At 37.5% G+C, this 23,107-nt stretch overlaps 1 protein-coding gene and 1 non-coding gene across 4 annotated transcripts in view; one reads left to right on the plus strand and one right to left on the minus strand.

Annotated features, from left to right (window-relative positions):
• Positions 1-23,107, minus strand: part of Atp8b4 (ATPase phospholipid transporting 8B4 (putative)) — a 258,513-nt gene that overhangs the window by 199,815 nt on the left and 35,591 nt on the right. For all 3 annotated transcript variants that reach the window (XM_074065913.1, XM_074065915.1, XM_074065914.1), the window contains one exon: positions 14,110-14,175. In XM_074065913.1, the coding sequence (XP_073922014.1) occupies positions 14,110-14,175 (66 nt within the window). The remainder of the gene's footprint in view (positions 1-14,109; positions 14,176-23,107) is intronic.
• On the plus strand, positions 8,484-8,616 carry LOC141421132 (small nucleolar RNA SNORA51). Its single transcript, XR_012445806.1, has one exon. It is a non-coding gene; the product is annotated as a small nucleolar RNA SNORA51 (small nucleolar RNA).

The raw sequence follows: 23,107 nt of genomic DNA on the forward strand, positions 1-23,107 counted from the left end.
AAACAGAATCAAAAGAGTGGTCCTCCCATGGAGGCCCAAAGCAGCCTCAAATTCAGAGTCAGAAGTACAAAGGTTAAAAGTGTGTTGTAGACAGAATGCCAGTCTCTGTTTACATGCATTACCTGGCAAAATAATTAATAGGGTCCCCTTTCACTCTCAAAAGTATCTCGGTTTAGATGATAAATTATATTATCACCTTACTTATGGAACATCACCAGAGTAATTAAATAATAATGGAGCCATCTAGGTCCTCATTCACCCCTCTTTTGCCTACTAAAGACTATAAGCAACATGCCAGAGGAAGAAACAGAGTAGGTGCTAAAAGAAAGCAGCTCTGATCCTCCACCACAGATATGGTAAACTTAACCTTACTAAGAAGTTGTAGAATTCTCCAGACTTCCTGCGTATCCCCCTGAAAAGCCTCTCTGCCAGCTGGCCTCTCACCAGTACCTCCTGCTTAAAAGAGAGGTCTGGCAGGGGAAAAGATCTTTGCAACTATACTACCTATATAGTCCTTCGCATGTAAATATAAACCAGTAAACATAAATCACCAGATACCTTAGAGAAACCAACAGCACAAAAAAGATCCAAAGGGAAGAGATAAAGCTAAAGACAGGTAGGGGGAAGGGACTGATTTTTCTTTTTAATTCAAATTAGTACCTTGAAGATATATAAGAAGACACATTATCCATGAAACAAAAACATACTAATATGAAGAAAGAAAATAGAGAACAAGAACGCATTCCTGGAAAAAATACCTAATGGACAACTTAGATTGAAGAAATCTCTTACGATGTATATCAAAATCAGAAAGAAAAGGAAAATGTGAAAAGAAAGCATAAGGGAGTAAAGCATAGGAGGAAATAATCAAATAAACAGAAGAACCGTTATCTACACTTTCACAAAGTAAAAGGGCCGTCAAGACCCAGGATGAATGAAAATGGACTCACAAATGCTCATGAAACTTTAAGCACCAAGGACAAGGGGGAAAACCCTAAAAACTTTCAGAAAAAAAAAATTGTCTAGCACCAAGGACACAAGAATCAGACCAACATGAAATTTCTCACCAACAGCAAAGATACTAGAAGACATTGGAGTGATGCTTTTCAATTTTAAAGAGAAATGGTTTTGAACTAAGAATTCCATATCCAGAAAAATAAACCATCAAGTGCAAAAGAGAAATACATAGTTTTATACCTCCAATAGTGTTTACATCCAAGATCATCTTCAAAACAACTACTCAAGAATGTTTAACAAACAAAATAATAGTTTAAAGTGTAAAAATAAAGTGGAAGAGAAGATGTTGATCAGAGTCAAGAATGATAATAAAAAATATAAAACATGATGGCCTGCACACCTACTCAATGTGGACCACAATTCTATGGGAAAAGAGAATGACAATCTATTGCCTTTAATTTTACAAAGTCTCCTAGGTAATAAAACGTCAACTCCTCAGGAAAAGTAAAATTATTACTAGTTCTTGACTCAGAAATTAATTTCTCTAAGAAAGTCTCATAAAGAAGTCATTGTTCGATACAAAGAACATAAAGGTGAGTTTTTTAGAATTGTGTTTTGTAACAACCCTAGGGATTTCATTCCAAAACACAATTCAGAAGGACCAATAATAGTATCTCTGTCCTCATTCTCTCTGATCTGATTAAATTCAGGGATGTATTTTAGGATTTTTGGATAAATAAATGAGCTGCATGTCCTTCAAGCAATCATCCTAATTGTTACTTCTCTCAACTTCACTTGCACTAAATATTATGTGATGATGAGATTAAACTTCCTGGAAAAATACCTGGAGAGGTGCTGTTGCTGGCTAAGTACAAGATTCCTAAGACACAAGATCAAGCTCATAATAACATCAGCATCCTTTTCTGACAACTGAGGAAAATAGCAAAGGCATGTGCTTGGATGGGACGCCAGCTGATCCCAGTGATCCAAGAAAATATCCATCAGCAGAGGCAGTATTTTTTAGACATTGTTTTGAGTTCACTTCAGAATATAGAAAGCTAGGTAATGCCTTCAAAGTCCTACTCCTATTCTCCCAAAATTGTAAAAGAAAATATAATTTGGTGTTTTCCTCAAGCAAATGAAGTATCAATCAATCAAATCAGTCACTCACATGATGCTTGTCTTGAGACGTGCTTCCTGTTACATTCTCCCAGATAACCAAATAAGGATATTCATTTATTTTAGGAAGTGATCACTTAAAAACCAGTGAGATGTTACAGAGTATTTACCAAAAAGAATAAACTGGCCTCTGGATAATTAACCTGAAGTTCTCTATGCCCTCCCCCCATATACACACACAAAATAATTAGTTGATAGGGCTTAAGAGTCTTTAAAAAAAAAAAACTTATGTTCACTATGCTTGTCTTTCCATTTGAAAGGGGGAGATATAGTTAGAATATCTAAAAGTATCATCAGATACTTAAAAAACAAGTTCAAAAGATGAAAGTTACACAAAACTATTCTTCTGGGAAATTTTAACTGCTATTCCCCTGTAGGCATCATTTTTAGGACCCAGAAAAGTAAGAGTTTGATGAAAGAACCCTAATATAAGAAAAGGAGGCCTAAGCTCCTTCTGCAACTATCCCTGTGAGCACACTGACTCAGAGCCATCCCACACCTGTTTACAGTTTTCTCAGTAAAGTCGTGCCACTTTGTCCTGTAATTATCAAATAAGGAAATGTGTGAGAAGCTCTTAAAAAAACCAAATAGGCAAACAAAACAAAAAAAAAGGAGAGCTTGGATAGTCAGTCTTAAAGCTGCTTATATTACTGTTACCCAAAAGGGTCTTGAAGTAATTTTCTGAATATTTTCAGTGGAAATGGCAAATGCCAGTTGATTCTACTCCAGGTCCTTGAAGGCAACACCCAACTCCTAATCTGGGCTCTTCTCCATCATAATATAATAAATTATACATTATCCAACTCTCACTTTCAGTAGGCAAGAGAGAACAAGTCATTTATGTCTTTTTTAGATCATTTTATTATGAACAATTCTTAACACCTTAGTAATTAAGAGTACTTAATGAAGACAGGAGCTCTGCTAACAAGACCAAAAGCAAGGGGAAGAATTAGAAGACTCCCACTGGACCCGTGAGTGATCACAGCAAGTATGAGTCCCTAATTAATAAACACAACTGTCTTTCTTCAATTAACTCTGGAGCATTTTGTCCTTCACCAAATGTGGCTTAGAAGACAGCCTTCAGGCACTTGGCATTGAGCCCTCAAAACCATTAAATGATGAAGTACCATGGAGAATTTGGGGTCCCTATGTAAAACCTTGATGGCATAGGCTGATATTTCCTGAGCAAAGTTGGTAGCCATCCAAAAACTGAAGAATGTCTCCAAACATGGAGTGTCATTTGGGAGTAGGGGTTATTGTTGATGTTTTTGGGTTGGGTCAAAAATCTTAGAAAATTTCTTCAAGCTAAATCAGTAATTTAAGCTTTTTCCTTCCTTAATTTTTTTTCATTCTTCACAATCTGGTCTGTGTGGTTGGAAGCCAGAGAAATTCATTAAAGACATGAAGAAAGAACAATGAGTGGGGAGAGCTTTAAAGAAACAAGTTCCCCAGTCTCCAAAATTTCCTGATTTGATTCCAAGAACACATTCTGATACAATTGAAAACTATGTGTCCCGAGTTGGGGTTTCCTATTGAAACCCTGTGGTGACCTGCAGCTTCTAAGACTTATTGACATTTAAGAAAAAACTAAAGAGAATTGAAAGGGAAAAAAATCTTCCCACATTTCTTTTTACTGTTGTCCTAACAAAAAGAGCTTGGAAACAAAGCTAGAGGATTCAAACAAAAACTAACAGGCCTTGGTTTGTTTCCCTTTAACTGAGCCAATTTTCTCATCAGGTCCAGAGAACTGGAAAATTTGATTTATTAGGAGTTTTATTCCTTCCACAGCCTACTATAGATTCACAGAAAAAATAACAGTTCACCAATAATTCCTCTTCTAACATATGTGACTGGATTATATAAATTATAAGTAAAATCAATAAAATTGATTGGTATGTAGCTTTCTATAAGTATGCATTCACAACTGGAGATTTAAAACATATTCTAATAATGATAATGACAACAACTAACATTTATTGAGCATTTATTAAAAACTAGATGCTCTACGAAGTGTTTCATATGCATTATTTCATGAATTCTCCATATAATACTATTAGGTACACATTCATATTAGCCCCACACTTACAATAAGGAAATGAAGACATAGCAAGATGATGCAGTACAGCCAGAATTCAAACACTGAACTGTCCTCCTTGTAAAAGAAGCTTGGCAGTGATTCTGGGTATAAGGAAATATGGGTGGTACAATGCCAATGACTAGGAAACTGCAAATCCTAGTCATCGGTGAAGAGGTGAAGGAGAAGAGGCAGAGGCCTCTTTCATCAAATACAATGCTACAGGATATACTCCCACCCAATTAATCCAGTAGTCTAATGATTTTTTTTTTCTAATACTGGGGATTGAACCCAGGGCCTTGCACATGCTAAGCAAGTACTCTACCTGTAAGCTATATTCCAGCCCTTTTTATTGTGTTTTGAGACAAGGTGTCACTAAGTTGTCCAGACTGATCTCAAACTTTCAATTCTGCCTCAGCTTCCAAGTAGCTGGAATTACAGACAAGTGCCACCACGTTTCACTGTTTCCAGGCCTGGTTTCTACTTCACTGTGGAGCACTTTCTGCAGGACTTGTCTGGCCCCTCCTGAGACTTTGGGCAATCCTCACTGTGAATACTCTCCCAAACCCCAGTTCACACTTGACTGCCTTCATTGAAACTATTCTCAATAGTTCTCAATAGTCTCTCAATAGAGAAAAGGAAAGTCAAGTCTTTGATCAAGATGCATCCCCACCTGTTAAGGAATTTATGCAGCTGAATACACAGAGCACCTTATCCAAAGTAATCTATGATCCTTTACTGAAAAGAAATATGGTAGAGGCTACCCACTGCCGGAGGTGGAGAAAAATGTGAGCATTAAATTCTTCAGAAAAGAACAAAAGAAAAAACTAGGAGCCTCATTTTATTTATCTATTCAGGAAACATTCAGGTAATTATAAAGCACTTAAAAGAGATAGCAGGGAGCCAGAATTTTAGGCAGTAAAGAAAGATAGCATATATTCATGATCTGACAACTTCTCTCTTCCTTCCCTGCCTCCTCCACTGGAACCCACCATCAGCCCCCACACACACACACACATCAACATCCAGGCTACAGCAACAGTCACCCCTCTGGTCTTGCTGCTTCTGCCCCTACCCGCTACCTATTCTCAACAGAGCAGACAGAATGGTCCTTTTACAATTCTTTCCATTTTCTATCATTGCTCTAATAAATCACTATTAATTTGTTGGCTCAAAACAATACAAATGTATTGTCTTATAGTTCTGGAAGTCAAAAGTCTAGAACTAGGCTAAAATGAAAATGTGAGCAGGGCTGAATTCCATCTCAAGGCTCAAGGCAGGGTATCTATTTCTTGTCTTTTCCCCCTTCAAGAAGCTGACCACATTCCTTGGCTCATGGCCCACATCACTCTGACCTTTCTTTTGCTGCCACATCTCCTTCTCAGACTCTGACCCATCTGCATCCCTCTTATGAGGATCCTAGCAGTTATACTGGGCCCACCTACAGAATCCAGGACATTCGTGTCACCTCAAGGCCCTTCAGCAAATCACATCTGCAAAGTTCCTCTCACCAGGTAAGTTAATTTATTCACAGGTTAGGATGTGGGACTAGAACATAAACATCTTTTGGGGAGGGAGCTTTCCTACATACCACAAGTATAATTTCTGTCTTCTACTGAAAGTCAACTACCAGCTCTTTATCTCAAGAGAAAGAAGCCAGTTAGTGACAAAGGCCTTCAAAATAGTAACAGCTAAGATTACTTTTCCAAATAATCAGTGAAGACTTGAATGGTATCTTTAAAATGCCACAAGTAAATACTGTCACTCTGGAGTTTTACATGCAGCAGAAATAGTCACGTTCATATGTAAATGTAAAATAAATATTTTTTACTAACAAAAATGGGTAAGATTCATCACAACAGTCCCACACTTTTTTTAAAAAGTGAAAGGAAGTCTTCAGGAAGAAGAAAAACTATTCTAGAAAGAAACACAGAAATATAAAAACATGAAAAAAATGGGGCAAATCTATACAAATAATGACTGCATTGAAATACACATGACAGGTATTACTGTTTTCTTGTTGGTTTAAAAATACACAAAGCATTAAAAACTAATGATAATAATAGCACAAAAGACAAGTAAAGAGAATCAAAATGTTCTAAGCTACTTCCATTGCTCAGAAAGTGGCAAAAGTACTATAATATTGAAATGAATCTTAGGAGTAATCACAAAAAGAATTTTAAAGGAAATTTAAAGGAATGACAGCTAGTAACTAATAGATAGCTAGAAGCAAAATAACAAAAACTATTGGTTATGTAAATAAAGCAATAAAAAAGGGAAAATGTGGAGTAACAAATAGTAAATAATAGATTTAAACATGTCCGAAATGTATTAGGTGTGCATTTTAAAACCAAAAATTGTCAAACTATACTTTTTAAACTTCTATATGCAGCATCTTAAACTTAAGAACACTTAAGTATTGAAAGTAAAGGGCTGTCAAAATGCATAATATGCAAATATTGATCAAAGGAAACCTGGTATTACTATACTAATATCAGATAAAGTGACCATTAATACAATAAGTACTACTAGAGATAAGTAGTGCCTTCCCATAATAAAAATTGATCTTCCAACAACTCTAAATGTGTATATGTCCATTGACACAGTCTTAAAATAAGGGGAAAAAAAACTAACAGAACTAAATGGGGAAATAAATTCAAAAACTATTGATATAAACTAAAATGTGGGTGTGATGTCTAATTTTGTGTATCAACTTGACTTGGCCACAGGCTGCTCAGATATTTGGTCAAACATTTTTGTCAATCTATGAAAGTCTTTCTGGATGAGATTAACACTTTTGTCAATAAACTGAGTAAAGCAGATTGCCCTCCCTAACATGAGTGGGTCTACATCCAATCAGTCAAAAACCTGATTAGAACAAAAAAGACTGAGTAAGAAGGCATTCCTCTTGCCTATGAGCTGGGATATCAGGTTTTTTCCTACCTTCAGACTCAAACTGAAACACTGACTCTTCCTGGATCTTGAGCCTGCTGGTGTTCAAACTAGAAGTGTACCATTGGATCTCCTGCGTCTCCAGCCTGCCAACTGAAGATCTTGGTATGTATTTATATATTTATATATATGTGTATATGTATATATATATATATATATATACATATACACATATACATACATATACACACACATAAGAATAAGACCAGGAGATCGATGATAGATAGATAGATAGATAGATAGATAGATAGATAGATCCTTTTGTTTGTGTTCTCTAAAACACCCCAAAGCAATGATTCGACATCACCTTTAAATATAGAAAGGTAGCACTGAACTCAAGACCTTTTCATAGCTTTTTAGCATTGACTACAATCTCAGAAAGCCAAAAGTGCACATTGATTCCCCAAAGCTACTAACACAAACTTAATGGAAACATAGTTCCAGAACCACTCTGTTCCAAGAAAGCCTGACTACCTCCTGAGTACTGGGTTCAGTTGTAAGCAATACTGACATTACTTGAAAATGCCAAGAGCATCAAAAGAATCATGGCCAAGATGCATTCAATTCAAACCTCTATTTAGTAGATTCTCAACTTCCAGAACAAAATAACAAACACCATGCTGTACGTTTCAAGATCAAAAATGAGAGAGACAGCCGCTCTTCCCTGGTAGAACTCATATCTCAGTCATAAGACACTAAGAATCTGAAAACTATGAATGATACCATATGTGAGAGAAAAGCTGCACGTGTCTAGCCAAAAAGGGAGGGAGGGAGGGAGGGAGAAAAATGGAGGGAGGGAGAGAGAGAGAGAGAGAGAGAGAGGATCAATATGAGAGAGGTCATCAAACATTTGATGATCTTTAATGTATATGGTAGAATATATATTCTGTGTTATTTCAAAAGTCAGAACAAAACATGAACTTTACAAGACTTGTAAAATTCTAATTAATGTGTAGTTGGATTTACTATCAAAACAGAGAATGTGCCATCTCCTAAATTAAATGCCTGAACCACTTGTCAGAGTGAACATTGATGTAAAATGTTCAGCAGCACTGTAGGAATAGGTGGCTAAGTATGTAAATCTGGACAGGACAACTAAAGATTCTTCTAATTTCCAGGTCTTATCATTCTTTGCAACTGCTATAGTTTGCATGTACCTTCAAAGAGTTCATGTGCTGAAGACTTGGTCTTTATTATGGTGATGTGGAAGGCAGTGAACCTTCAAGAAATGGAACCTAGTGGGGGACATTGGGAATTCTGCCCTCAGAAGGGTTTAAAGTAACCTTCATGTGACCCTGAGTTCTCATACAAGTGAGCTGGGGGCCTCCTGGTGCTGACAACAAGCTGTGTTCTTATACTGACTGTATGAAAAAGAGAAAGCAAAGTAAACCTGCCCCATATACACCTGAGTCCAGGCTCTGTGCCTGGTCTCTATTGTGAATGGGAGGACATGGCCTGGGGAATAAAAAAGTGAGTTGGTATAAGAGCAAGCCTGACCCATGACTCACTCTCTGGCCTCTTGTTTGACAGTGTGACTTTTCCTCCCATGTGTTCCCACTGTTGTGATGCTAATTCCCAATGAGGTCCTCACTACAGCTAACTCAATGCAGGTGCCATGCCCTTGAACCTTCAGAACTATGACCTAAATATACCTCTTTTCTATAAAGAAAAGAAAAAAAAAAACCCTGAACCTGCCTTGGGTATTTAGTTATAATAACAGAAAACTGAACAATATGGCAACCTAAAACTATGTTAACAGCACTATTATATCACAGACAAGCAGCAGTGGCAAACAGGTATAGCATTTAGGAAAAGATTTCTCAATGGACACCACAGATTTAAGAAGCATCTCCAAAGAAGTGAACAGAAGCCAAAATAAGGATAAGTTCTCCGTGGAACAAAGTACACAGAGAGAAAGTGAAGAATACTAGAAATTCCACCACTAAGGTCCAGTGAAGAAGACAGAGGCAAAGCAATCTGAGAAACAAGAAGAATCTCTATGGGGTTCGTGAAGACCAATTAAGAAGAGTATTTAAGGAGAGAATAGCACCCCACCTTAGTTCCAAAGAGAGAAGAGAAAAGACAGTGTTGAGAAGCAGTCCCTGGGGCTCTCTGTAGGAAGTCCTCAGTCACAGTGGTCTTTTACAGAAACCTAACCTAACCCATATCCATCATAATGTTCTAAGCCTATACAACACTGTCTTTGGATAAAGTCAGAGTAGCACACAAAGTTAGAAATGACTAAGAACACTTTCCATTTGCCATTTCACACAATGACTCTGGTGGCAAATTTTTAAATGTATAGTGTATTCCCTATGACAAGAAGACTTCTATTTCAAAGTGACCTAAACACAGGATGAAAGTCTAGAGCGCACCTGGGGCTGAGGACTCCAATACTGCTCCCCCTCTCCCCGGTTTTCCCAGTCATAAAGGCTAATGGACCTGTGGATAGAAGACTTAGGACCTGAAATACTTAGGACAAGCAACAAGGATCCAGGATCTTTAAAATAACTTACATCATCTTTTTGCCCAGAATTTTAGTATAGTGAAATGAAAGGGATTTGTTATTTCTCCACGATCTCTAAGGGTACCAAAGAAAATTCCCCATGTTCTACCAGTTATTAGAATCTAGAAGAAAACTCACTAGGAAATACAACTTCAAAGTCATCAGAGGACTTTTGTGAAGCCACCACTGTCTTAAATATGTCACTGATGGCCCTCCCATGAAAACTATACAGAAAGGGTGAATTACAAAAGGACAAGCAGAAAATAAGCAGTAATCATCATGTCTTAAAAATCTGAGTCAATTGGCTAGAATTTTTCACATTTTGAAGAATATGAGTTTGTACAGGTATTTATATATGTACTTTTATATGCACTGTATTTTGTATACACTTTTATATACATTGAGATGGTCTTTACAAGGGTATAGTCCTTGTTTCCCTCATCTTTTATCACCAACCCTTTATCAAAGGACAAACACAGTGCCTGATAAGTAGTATGTACTCAAAAGAAGTTTGTGCCATTAATAATTTAATTCTACAGAATAAAATATAGACTTTATTCTTCCATTGGAAACCAAAAACCATAAAATCTAAACTGCTATTAGCACTGGGACTTCATGGACCTCAGGTTCTATTCCTGCTTGTTTGGTAAGCACACATGATAACACCACAATTATCTTGACAGAATTCACCATAATACCTGAGGAGCAGGTATATAAACTTTAACCAAAGCCATTGACCACTGTTGTTGCTACCACACTGATAGCCATGTTGAGTCACCAAAAGTAAACAGCCCTTGTGAAATTAGCAGTCCTGGAGAATAAATATGAGGACATTCTTCCAGAATGTCCCCTTGGAAATCAGAGCCCTTCACAAGTTACCTCAGTAAATGTAGAACCTACATATATACTTAATACTCATGGCAGTCATAAAATTGAATAAAATTCTTTTTGCAAAGCCTAATTTTTCTAGGAGAAAAACCTAGAAATCAAGGAACTATGCTGTGTATCTATTAATTCAGTAGTCCAGTATTTATATAGTATTTTCAGCATTTATAAAGTGCATCACATCTATTATTTCATTTAATGTTCATTCTCACAATAACTTTCAGAGACAGATAGAAATCCCATTTCACAAATAAGAAAACTGAGGGTTGGAGAATTTGTGCACCACAAATTAAGTCTCTGCCCGTGTTTGCACCACAAAGGACAATTATAGAACATAACAGAGCCTTACACACCCAGAGCACCCATTCCAGCCAAATCCAGTAGTTCTTGCACTATTGATCTGGATGAACCAACTTATATCTCAACCACCTGGACTCAAATCATATACATAAGTTGAATAAGAAAAAGAAGTGAGGATTTTGGTTATAAAGGAAAACTCCATGAGTGCCAGACAGTTGTACATTGTCACCTGATTTTTAAATTTATAGTATCAATAATAACGTAAAAACACTGCTACCACAACAGGTAACCTTGACTGCGTTCTACATGTAGGTTCAACAGACTAAGCATCAGGAACTTATGAGAGAGACAGCCCTCTCTCTCTCTCCTCCTGGGATCTACAGAGTCTGCTAGCTATGTGTTGACTCAGAGCTGACCTATCCAGGAGACATGATGGGCAGAAGGCCAAGGTCTCACAACACCGCCTTTCTTTTTTGATAGTATGGGGTTTGAAGTCAGGGCCACACTCTCAGTCCTTTTTGCTTTAGTTTGTTTTTAAATAGGGTCTCATACTTTTGCCCAAACCAGCTTTATACTGTGCTCCTCCCACCTCTCTTAAGCAGTTAGTACCACAGCCACGGGCCATCATGCCCAACTTGTTTGTTGAAATATGGTCTAACTTTTTGCCCATCCTCCCATCGCTACCTTCTGCAAATCTCACTTATGGGTATATGGCACTATATACTAGCCTTCCCCATGATACTTTTAAGTGTAAATTTTTAAATGTTTTAAGTTAAATTTATTTTAAAATCAGAAAAAATATAATATAATAACGGATACATAATAATGGATCCAGTCTGAATTATATTTGTCTTTGTACTGACAGTCATAGAACATGATGTTTAATATCTTCATGAAGGAAGGAAAAAACAAAGGCAAAAGTGCCCAGGGCCCACAGAAGACATAAACCAGGCCTGGTCTGACTCTTCCTGCCCCACGCCCCACAAGCACTCCTAGGGCTTCCCTTATGGAGCACCCCAGGCTAGCTCCACGACTCGTCTTGGAATCGAGAACAGCTTTAGCTGTTTAAAGAAAGCCCTTAATTACCTTCTTCTTTTGCTTCCCATATTACTGAAGTAATGAGATCTGAATTCAAAAACCACTCTCTTTCCGATTGCTTTGTGGAAAATCACACACATGCTTTAAAACACTTTGTTTTGGGGCTCCTGTGTAAGCTATACAGAAAGGGTAAATTACAAAGAACAAATAGAAAATAGCCTCTAATCATCATGTTTTAAAAATCTAAGTCAATTGGCTGTAAATTTTCACATCTTGGAGAATATGGGACTTAATAAAGAACAAAGCATAGCTTTCCCACATTACCCATAACTACCTTCCATACTTTAATATACATTATCACACACTGTAAATGCATAAGTGGATGGGTATAACAGTTGCCCTGATCTGACTGTTGCACATTGTTCCTGCATTGAAATGTATGTCACACTGTGTCTTACAAACATGTATGGTTACTATGTGCTTATTAAAAATTTTTAAATTTACTTTAAAAACTATTTGTTGACTGAATAAATGAATGGATATTTTAGGTCAAAAGAGCTCTCCAGTCTATTATTAGATCTACAGGAAATGATGTAAGGTAAAGATGCATGATAATGCAAATGACACTGAACCAAGTGCCAGTCTTCTTCTCAAGTCATGTGGTCGTTGTAACAAATCCAAGAAGAAAAGATAGGCCTCAATTTCTCTGATAATCAGTGCCAGGGAACTGGCACTGATACTTTGTGTAAGGAAAATCAACCTTGTTCTTGTGCTCAAGCACCTACCTAGGAAGATCAACATTGTATTCTTCATCAAAAAAAAAAAAAAAAAAACTTTCAGTCAGGTCAGGTACAGTTGCTCAAGCCTGTAATCCTATCTACATGGGAGGTGGAGACCAGAACCAGCCCAGGCAAAAAGTTCACAAGATCTCATCTCAACCAATGGCTGGGAATGGTGACAAGCACCTGTCACCTCAGCTACATAGGGAAACACAAATAGGATTGTGGTCCAGACCACAATAAAGCAAGACTCTATCTCAAAAATAACCAAAGCAAAAAGGGCTGGCAGCATGGGTCAAGTGGTAAAGCACATGCCTTAGCTAGCATGAAGCCCTGAATTCAACCCCAGTACTGAAAAAGGAAGGAAGGAAAGAAGGAAGGAAGGAAGCTGCCAATTAACTAATCAAGGGTCCATTTAAAAAATAGATTTATATGATATTTTTGCCAAAAATGTTTAATACAAATTGATTTAGGAGGAATTAATTAAATCATTCTAGAGTATCCTATAAAATGACTGGACTAGATATTTCTAAAATTCAAAACAATGAACAATTATTCTAAATTAAAAAGAAAGTAAAGGGATTAAAAGACAAACTCAATGTATAAATATTGATTTGGTTAATGTACCAAAAATTTAAACCAATTCTAAGAGATGAGAGGTTTGGGGGGACAACTGTGAAAACTGAAGAGGAAAATGCTTGTTATTTAGCAATGTTACATTTCTTGTGTGTGGCACTAATATTGTGGTTGGAGGTGTGGCTCAAGTTGTAGAGCACCTACTTTACAAGTATGAAACCCTGAGTTCAAACCCCAGTCCCACCAAAAAAAAAAAAATTCAGATTTTCAGATTAGGGTTACTCAGGGTTACTCAGCCAGTCTATGCAAATATTCAAAAATCAAATGGAAAAAAAAACCCAAACTCTGAAATATTTCTGGTCTTAAGCATTTCAGATAAGGGAAATTCAGTAAATGAATGACTTGATTATAACAAGGAGTGCTTCCTGTTACCATGACCAAAGTTATTTCTACAGTCTGAACTCATATTGGTATGTTCACATAGTGGAACACTGATTTGAAATAAAAAATGAAGACCAAACTATTGATCCATGCAACCCTACAGATATGTGGCAAAAACCTTATGCTGAGCAAAAGAATATATACTATATTATTTTGTTTATACTCATTTTTAAAATAGGCAAAACTAACCTGATAGAAATCAGGTGTTTGGATGAATAAAAAGACACACAAGGGAATTTGCTGAAGTTACAAAAATGTCCTATATCTTGTTTTATACTCTTTGGGGAGTTACATGGATGTATATAATTGTCAAAGATGGTTCAACTGAACACTTGAGACTGTATCTGTCTAACCTCCATCAAAAAATAGAATAGTATTAAAATTAATATTGCTTCATGTCATTTGATAAACTCGATACTTACCAAGGGATTTCTTTTTACTGCCGAACATTATTGCACCTGATCTTTCACCAGGTCTCGATAGCTGTCCTTCATAAGAAAACAGGAGAAATATAAAACATTAGTATTTGAAAAATGCTTAATACATTTGCACCCTTTAACTTTCTTCCTAGACAAATTTAGGAATTTGCTGACACAATATAACAACAGATTCAACTTATCAGGCTTCAATCTAAGCAGATAGTAATAATCTTGCACAAAAATCATTATATCATAAATGTATTGGGACTCAGAAAGCTGTATCCCAAAGGGAAGGCCTCAGAGGCTATCTCAAAAGCAAAATTTCTCATTCCAAGAATGGGGAGAGAGGATAAAGGAGAATGGTGGAGGGGGTGAATTCAAGCACATTATATTTGATATATTGTAAGAACTTTTATAAATGCCACAATTTACCCCCACCCAGCACAACAATAAAAAAGAGAGAGAGAAAGCTTCTCTCTGACCTGCTTCTTTCCTGTCTCTCACCCCTCATTCTCTTCCAAAGCAGTCTTTGGAATGAGAATTCCTAGTCCCTAAGGCAGGTCATAGAAACCAGAATCCCTGTCTCCCAAAGTCAGCCATAAAACCTAAAAATATTACTCTAATTTTCCCCCACATTTCTGTGTAGAATTAGCCATAAAAATTTCTCTGAGTTTCTGGCAGTGTTGCTCTAGTGGTAGAGCACCTGCCTAGCAAGTTCAAGGCCTTGAGTTCAAACCCAAGTACCACCAAACAAACAAACAAAAATTCTCCAAAAGATCCTGCCCCATGCCTCAGAGAAAGAAATGAAACAAGTGAAGGCCAAGAAGATTCTGAGCAGTCAGACATCATCGGGTTTCCCCACTCAGTTTACATTGGATCACTCACTTTTTTTCCATTCATAGCTTTACACAGCTATCCCTGATTCATCGAACCTAAGCATAAAAATGGATCATTTACCCTGGGTCTTCGGGTTCAGTCTGAAGGCTACTGTGTGTGTAGAAGGTAGCCTCAGTGAAGAAAGACATTCTGTCACTCCCCTTATCTCAAAGGGTTACAGAAAGGAGCCATCTTGAGAGAAGACTTATTGATTGAATCTGAGTTACTCTGGGGACCTAAAAACAAGGAATAATCTTGGCTTACAGAGACAGTGTCACAGTGTCCGGGTGGGAGATGGCCTTAAGAGGTGACTGAGGAGAAGGACAGGGTCTGATGTGGTCCTACAGAGAAGTTCAAGCAACAGGGAGCTCTGGTAGCAAAGGCATAGTGGTTGGAGGCCCTCTCTTCCATGGCAAGGAAAAAATTCCTTCACCTGAAGCAGAAATAGAGTACTTAGGGTATGGCTGCCATAGTAGTATTTGATCTCCAGGGCCTGCCTCCTGGGTGCATGTATTGATTGCTAGGTGGGTCACAGTCCTGAGCCAAGACCCTCCAAATCATGTGATTCCCTTAGCCTCCTTCCCATCACAAGGAGGTGAGCTGTGTGGCAGGGCCTGAAAACACTGACATCCACCTCTGGGAACTGCATCCTACCATGTATTTGCTGCCAGGTGAATCTAAAGGCCTAGCACACAGGACTTCCAACTCACGTGATTTCCACAGCCTCCTCTCCCACAAAAGGGGGGTGAATTGTGGGGCAAGATCTGAAAGCAGTGAGCCCTGCTTCCAGGAAATACATCCAGCCTGTGTTACCTTTCAGGCGGGTGTGAGGACCACAAGTCCAGACCTCCAAATCAAATAACTTCTACAGCCTCCTCCACCAAGTGGGAGGTGAACTGCTGGTTGAGACTTCAATGTACTGACACCGCTGCCAGGATCTGCATCCTGGTGTGGGTTTGCTGCCAAGCAGGACTGAAGGCCAAGTCCAGACCCTCTAAGTCATGAGACTTTCACAGCCTCCTCCTCCCAACAGAGAGGAAAACTACTGGTCAAAGTCTATAAGCCTGGAAGCCAACAAGCAAAGCAACTAGGTCCCTCAGTTCTCCCCCAGCCAGTACAGAACTCAGAGCTCTGTTTGCTCCTCCCACTCTCTAACATGTATGGAGGTTACTCCAAGGTTTGGACACTTGTTGCCCATAGGAACAAAAACTGGGGAGAGGGCTTGTGGATCAAGTGGGAATTTGCCTGACCCACAGACTATAAAGCTTCCCGCAGCCAGCAGCAGCTCTCAATACACAAGAAGCTTCTATAGTGAAAGCAGCTGAGAAGCAGACAAGCAACCCTTCTACAAGAGATTCCAGCTAGTTTACCTCAATCTGAGCAATACTGGGGATGAGGACCAATGACCTGAGCACACAGGCAAATGCTTGGCTACTGAGCCATACCTCCAGTCCAGTGGTGAGAAATAGCACCTCAACCCTGCCACTACACATCCTGCCTGAATAGTGAGAACACTTTGGCTGAAAGACTACAGGTGATTGAAACAGCCAACAAACAACTTGGCCTCAAATGTGTAAATCCCAACACAAAAACACAAGAAATATGAAAAAACAAGTCAACAGGACTCCTCCCAAACAACTCCACAGTACAAACACTAATAACAGTGAAGTGGATGAAATCACACACAAAGAATTTTTTAAGTAATAAGAATGATTAATGAAATTAAAGAAGACACAAATAAATGCCTGAATTAATTCTAAGAAAACTCAAAGAACTGAATGAAATAAAGAAGATAATACAGGAAATGAAAGAGGAATCCAATAAAGAATAGAAATGCTGGAAAAAAAAACCAAAATGAAAATCTCAATACGTTAAATTAAAACACAGTTAAAAGGCTTTCTAATAGAATCAAATTGAAGACAAAACATCAGAGCTTTGCAAATGAAGGGTAGAAAAAAACTAAAGAAGTAAAATTGGAATATGCAAGGTCTCTGGGACATCATTAAAAGACAAAACCCATGAATCATGAGCATAGAAGAAGAAGAGGTGCAAGCTAAAGGAATAGAAAACATATCCAATAAAATAATAACAGAAAACTCAAATTCGAGACAAAGATGATCATCCAAGTACAGGAGGCTTTTAAGACTCCAAACAGACAAAATTAGAATAAAACCTCTCCAAGGCATATTACAGTTGAAACATCAGGCATACAGAACAAGGAAAGAATACTGAAAACTGCAACACAAAAGGCCAACTCACCTAAAAAGACAAACCCATCAAATAAAAACAGACTTCTAAACAAAATTTTTAAAATCAAGCAGTGCATGGAATTATGTATGTCCACCTTGAAAAAAAATAGCTGCCAACCTAGATTACTGTATCACAAAGCTATAAGCTGTCCTTCATAATTAAGGACAGCTATAAGCTGTCCTTCCATGATAAACAAAAAACAAAGCAATTCACTATCACTAAACCAGCACTGCAAAAGATGCTTCTAGGAACCCTAGAAAGAAGAGGAAGATAAGTACAAACATGAAAATACAGGAAATAATTAATCTAACTATACAAATAAGATAAGCAAATGAGGAGGAAGGAAAAAATCAAGTGCTAAAAAACCAATGAAATGGCAGGAATTATTACATACCTGTCAATAATAACTGAATGTTAATAGTCAATTATTCAATCAAAAGACACAGACTGGCAGATTGGATTAAAATATAAGATCCAACTATTTGCTCCCTAAAAGAACTGCACCACACTGGCAAAGAAAAACATAGGCCTAAAGGGATGGAAAAAGACTTTTCAAGCAAATGGATCCCTAAAGCAAGCAGGAGTAGCTATACTCATATCTGACAAAACAGACTTCAAACCAAAATTAGTCAAAAGAGATAGAAGTCACTTCATATTGACAAAAAGAAACTATCCAGCAAGGAAAGATAACAATTATAAACATATATGCAGTAAACACTGACACTGACACGAACAATTTCATAAAGCAAATATTACTAGACATAAAAACATGGGTAGACTCCAACACAATAATAGTGGGTAATACTTCACTCTCACAAACAGGTATCCAGACCAAAACAAAAAATCAACAAGGAAACTTTAGAATTAAGTGACTCTATAAACCAAATGGACTTAACAAACATTTACAGAATAATCCATATAACAGTTGCAGAAAACACATTCATATCTGTAGCCCACAGAAATTTCTCCAAAATAGCTCATATCTTAGGACATAAAGCAAGTCTTAACAAACACAGGAAATTTGAAATACTTTCCTATATTTTAGCAGACTACAATGTAATAAACTAGGAATCAGTAGCAAGAGAAACTATAGAAAATATCCAAATCCATGGAGACTGAATAATTCACTCTTGAAAGATACGTGGGTCATTGATGAAATGCAAGAGAAAATTTTCAAAAATTCCTAGAATGAAAACACAATTACCAGAACCTTTGGGACACGGAAAATGCAGTGATTGAGATTTATAGATACAGAGTTCCCTCATTAAAAAAATCATGAGAGATGGCAAATAAATAAACTAATGACCCACCTCAAGCTCTTAGAATAACAAGAACAAGCCAAAAGCAATAGGCAGAAAGAAATAATAAAGGTTGGGGCAGAAATTAATGAAATGGAGATTAGAAGAAGAATACAAAGAAACAATAAAGTTGGTTCTTTGAAAAGATAAACAAGATTGACAAACACGTACCCAAACTAAGCAAAAGAAAGAGAGAAAACATTCAAATAAACAGAGACTCCAGTTAATTGGAGATGTGAAAGGGCATCAACAACAAACACCAATGAAATTCAAAAAATTATTATGGAATACTTGAAAACTTATATTCTAATGAACTAGAAGCACAAAAGGCCCCAAATAGCCAAACAATCCTGAGGAAAAGAACAATGTTGGAGGTTTCACAATACCAGACATCAAATTATACTACAGATCCATATAACAAAAATTGCATGCCACTGGCACAAAAACAGACACATAGACCAAGAAATCGAATAGAAGATCCAAAAATAAGCCCACACAGCTTGAGCCATCTGATTTTTAACAATGGCACCAAAAACATGCACTAAAGAAAAGACATCCTCTTCAATAAATGCCATTGGAAAAACTAGATATCCACATGTAGAAGACTGAAGCTAGACCCTATGTCTCACCCTGCACAAAAATTCAAAATGAATTTTGAACTATTAGAAGAAAACATAGGGAAGATCTTCTTAAATATAGGGATAGGTAATGCATTTCTGAATAAGGCTCCAATTGTTCAGGTAATAAGAGCAAGAATTGACAAGTGAGATTGTATCAAATTTAAAAGCTTCTGCACAGTAAAGGAAACAATTACTAGAATCAAGAGACAATGTACAGAATGGCAGAAAAATCTTTGCCAGATATTCATCAGATAAAGGACTGATATCCAGAATATAAAGAGCTCCAAAAATTAAACATCAAAAGAACAATCTAATTAATAAATGGGCAAATGAGTTGAATAGACAGTTCTCAAAAGAAGTACAGACAGATAATAAATACATAAAGAAATGTTCAACATCTTTAGCCAGAAAGGAAATGCAAATCAAAATGGCACTGAGACTCGATCTCACCTGAGTCATAATGCCAATCACTAAAAAAGTAAACAAGAAGAAATACTGGTAAGGATATGGGGAATAACTCTTATACACACTGGCAAGAATGTAAATTAGTGCAGTCACTATGGAAATCAGTATGGAGGTGCCTCAAAAAACTAAAAATAGTACTAGTGTATGATATAGGCATACCACTCTTGGGTATGTATCTGAAGGAATGTAAGTTAGCATACAACAGAGATACCTGCACACCCATGTTTGTAGAAGTTCTACTCACAGTAGCCAAACTATGAAATCAGCCTAGGTGTCCATCAGCTGATGAATGGATAAAGAAAAAATACACAATGGAGTACAATTTAGAAGAACGAAATTATGTCATTTTCAGGAAAATGGATAGAACTGGAAATCATCTTAAGTGAAATAAACCAGACTGAGAAAGACAAGTATTGCATGTTCTCCCTCATATGCAGAATCTAGACCTAAAAAACTGAACAATGACTCAAGTGTAAAACAGGGAGACTGTGAGTGGGAGAGTGAGAGGATGAAAGAGAGGGTATGAATATGACTGAAGTATTTCATATGCATGTATGAAAAGAAAATAATGAAATCCATCAAAAATTGTTCAATAAAGAAGGGAGGGGAAACAATAAAGATTAATGAAGAGGAAGAATTTGATCAAAGTATGTTTTATTCATGCACGGAAAACCCTTTGTACATTAATACATTTTAGGAAAAAAGAGAAAAAAAACAACAAAAGATTTGAATGAATAAATGATATCAAACATTCAGAACCTAACAGACCATGGAAATGAACCCAGGTATCTTTGCAAACACACGGCAGGGCTGGCAGAGGTACTGAATGGATACTTTTTTAGTGAGAAAGAAAAATGACTTGTCTGCTTCCTGCTCAGAGAAGTAGTGTAGCCAGATGCAATAAGCATACATAAAGAAGTTGGTCAGTCATGCGGAGACCAGAAAATGGGGAAGAACAACACATATGGCTTAGCAGTTTCAAGAAAAGAGATTGTGGAGGAAGTTTACCAACGCCCACTGCTCCAGCACAGATCTCCCAGAATCTAAAATGCCTGAAACCACCAGGATGTCTCCCTGGATGTGCTTCACAAATAGGGCCACTGACAGTAGGCTCCACTGCTTTTCAAGGGCCCAGGTTACTAAAACTGATTAATACAAACAAGAAAAGAGTGCTGCTGCAAGGTGCTGCTAGAGCAGAGGGTGTCGAATATAACCATCAGTAGCTCCCCTACTCCTCCCTCCATGCCTTCTACTAACCACTGCCAAGGCTGCCTAAGACCATCCCTCCTAACCCTCCTCTCTACCCCTCTACCCCAGCCCTAGGCTGCAGACTGGCTCTCGGACATTTCTGCTGACTAGAATTTGCTCTTCCCCTGTGTTCCTCCTCACAGGTGTCCCTTGATCAAGCCTTGACCACTACGAACCAATGACCAAGTCAAAACCAGAGTTCTCTTCATAAAAGGGAAATAGTAGCCTATCATGCCCCCGCTAAAAAACCCTCCAGACACATCCTATTTGTCTTGGGAGGAAAAAAAATCAAATTATAACATGACTGCTAGTACTTTCTGCAACCTGTTCTTCTGCTCATTTTTTTAGCCATATTTCTCATCCCTGTCATTCACTGTCCCCATGCCTCCTGGACTTCTCCTGCCTATACTCTGGAAATATTCAATTTAGCTTCTTTTCACTTGGGAGCCTCTTCACTCTTCACTTCCATAGTTAAATCTCTAATATCTAATACATGCCTGGCACATGGTGTTACTCCTTAAACATTTGCTAAATGAAAGAGGATGAATGAATGATGTCTTCAATTTCTACGAGGATTGGAGCAAGGACCTCCAGATACTAAAAGACGCTTCCTTTTTAACACCTATCCCTTCCCAGATCCCAAGTGCCAGTATGTTTTAGATCTCCCTTCCCAAGCAGGGGGTGACCGTGGCTCCTTTTGCTGCTTCTTCCCTCTTGTTCCCCATCCTTCCGTGCACCCTTATCTCCAGCCTAGGAAGAATGCCAAAGGATAAATAAAATTTTGTTAGCAATACAAAAAGTATTGGAGGCAAACTAAAGAACAGGAGAAAGATGGGAGAAATGAGCAGATCCTGGAGGGAGAAGACAATGAGGAGACATTATAACTATAAAGGAAGATTCACAAAAAGGGCTTTTTGAGGTAAGGGCCTTCCTGTAAAAAATAACACAGACAAAAGTGAGTTTCCATCTATCTACGAAGAACTTTCTTTGTCTTTTCTTTGTTTCTCAAAGTAGTCACACATAAAACAAATAGTCACAGCAGATTTTTTAAATGACATTAGGAAGGAGGATGCATGAATCCTGTGATAATGACATGTATCTAGTGGCCCCATCTGGTCAGAAGGGAAAGCTCATCAACAAGTTGAAACCAACTTGTTAGGGCTTGAAAATTCTCTCTGGGGACTCAGTCAGCATGATCTGTTTTCATGGGTTCAAAATCCCTGGAGAATAAGAAGGGAAGAAGATTCTTTAAGCAAGATGGAGAAAGGGTATCAACATCATGATAGGAAACAGTGAGAATGCAGATGCCACTGGTCAGTGCATACTTTCTTTCTCCTTATTGGTTTGCAAGATTGATCTGAGAGATTAATACCAACTGATAACCAGTGAAAATATGAACCTAAATATGTTTGTGTAACATAAAGGTAACTATGGAAAACAACCACATAACTTCCTTCTTTTACTTAGATCTTTCTGCAAGTACGGTTCATTTTAAAAGCTTTTTAAGCAATTCCACATCCTTCCGAAGACAACTTTTCAAGACGTACTGCTGCTTTCACTTTTGATTTCCCTAATACCACCTTCCAAAGTATCTGTGAAACACTTCATTTTGAAGATACCTAATAAATTCATCTTTAATTTTAATTAATTTTGCTTTTGTAGAAAATATCATCTACTTTGTAATTAATCCAGTGATAATATAATCTGTTGAATGAACTAAACAATATTTCTGTATGAAATTTTCACTTATTTCTCACTAGTAATCTTACTCAAGTACTTTTTCCTCTTTAAAGAATTGACATTCAAGCTAGATACATGTTTATCACCATGTACAAGTATCAACTCAAAGTGGATTAAAGGCCTTAATGTAAGACCTGAGACCTTGAAGCTACTACAGAAAAGAGCAGGGAATACACTGGAGGCAACAAACATAGGCAAGGACTTCCTCAATAGAACTCAGGTGGCTCAGCAATTAAGAGAAAGGATAGACAAGTGAGACTTCATGAAATTAAAAAGCTTCTGTACAAGTGGGCAACTGAACTAAATAGAGCTCTTTCAAAGGAAGAAGTCCAAATGGCCAAAAAACATGAAAAAATGCTCACCATCCCTGGCCATAAAGGAAATGCAAATCAAAACCACACTAAGATTCCACCTCATTCCTGTTAGAATAGCTATCATTAAGAACACCACCAACAACAAATACTGGCAAGGATTCAGGGAAAAGGAACATTCATACCGCTGCTG

This window comes from Castor canadensis, chromosome 2, assembly GCF_047511655.1.
Source record: "Castor canadensis chromosome 2, mCasCan1.hap1v2, whole genome shotgun sequence".
Classification (NCBI taxonomy): Eukaryota; Metazoa; Chordata; class Mammalia; order Rodentia; family Castoridae; genus Castor; species Castor canadensis.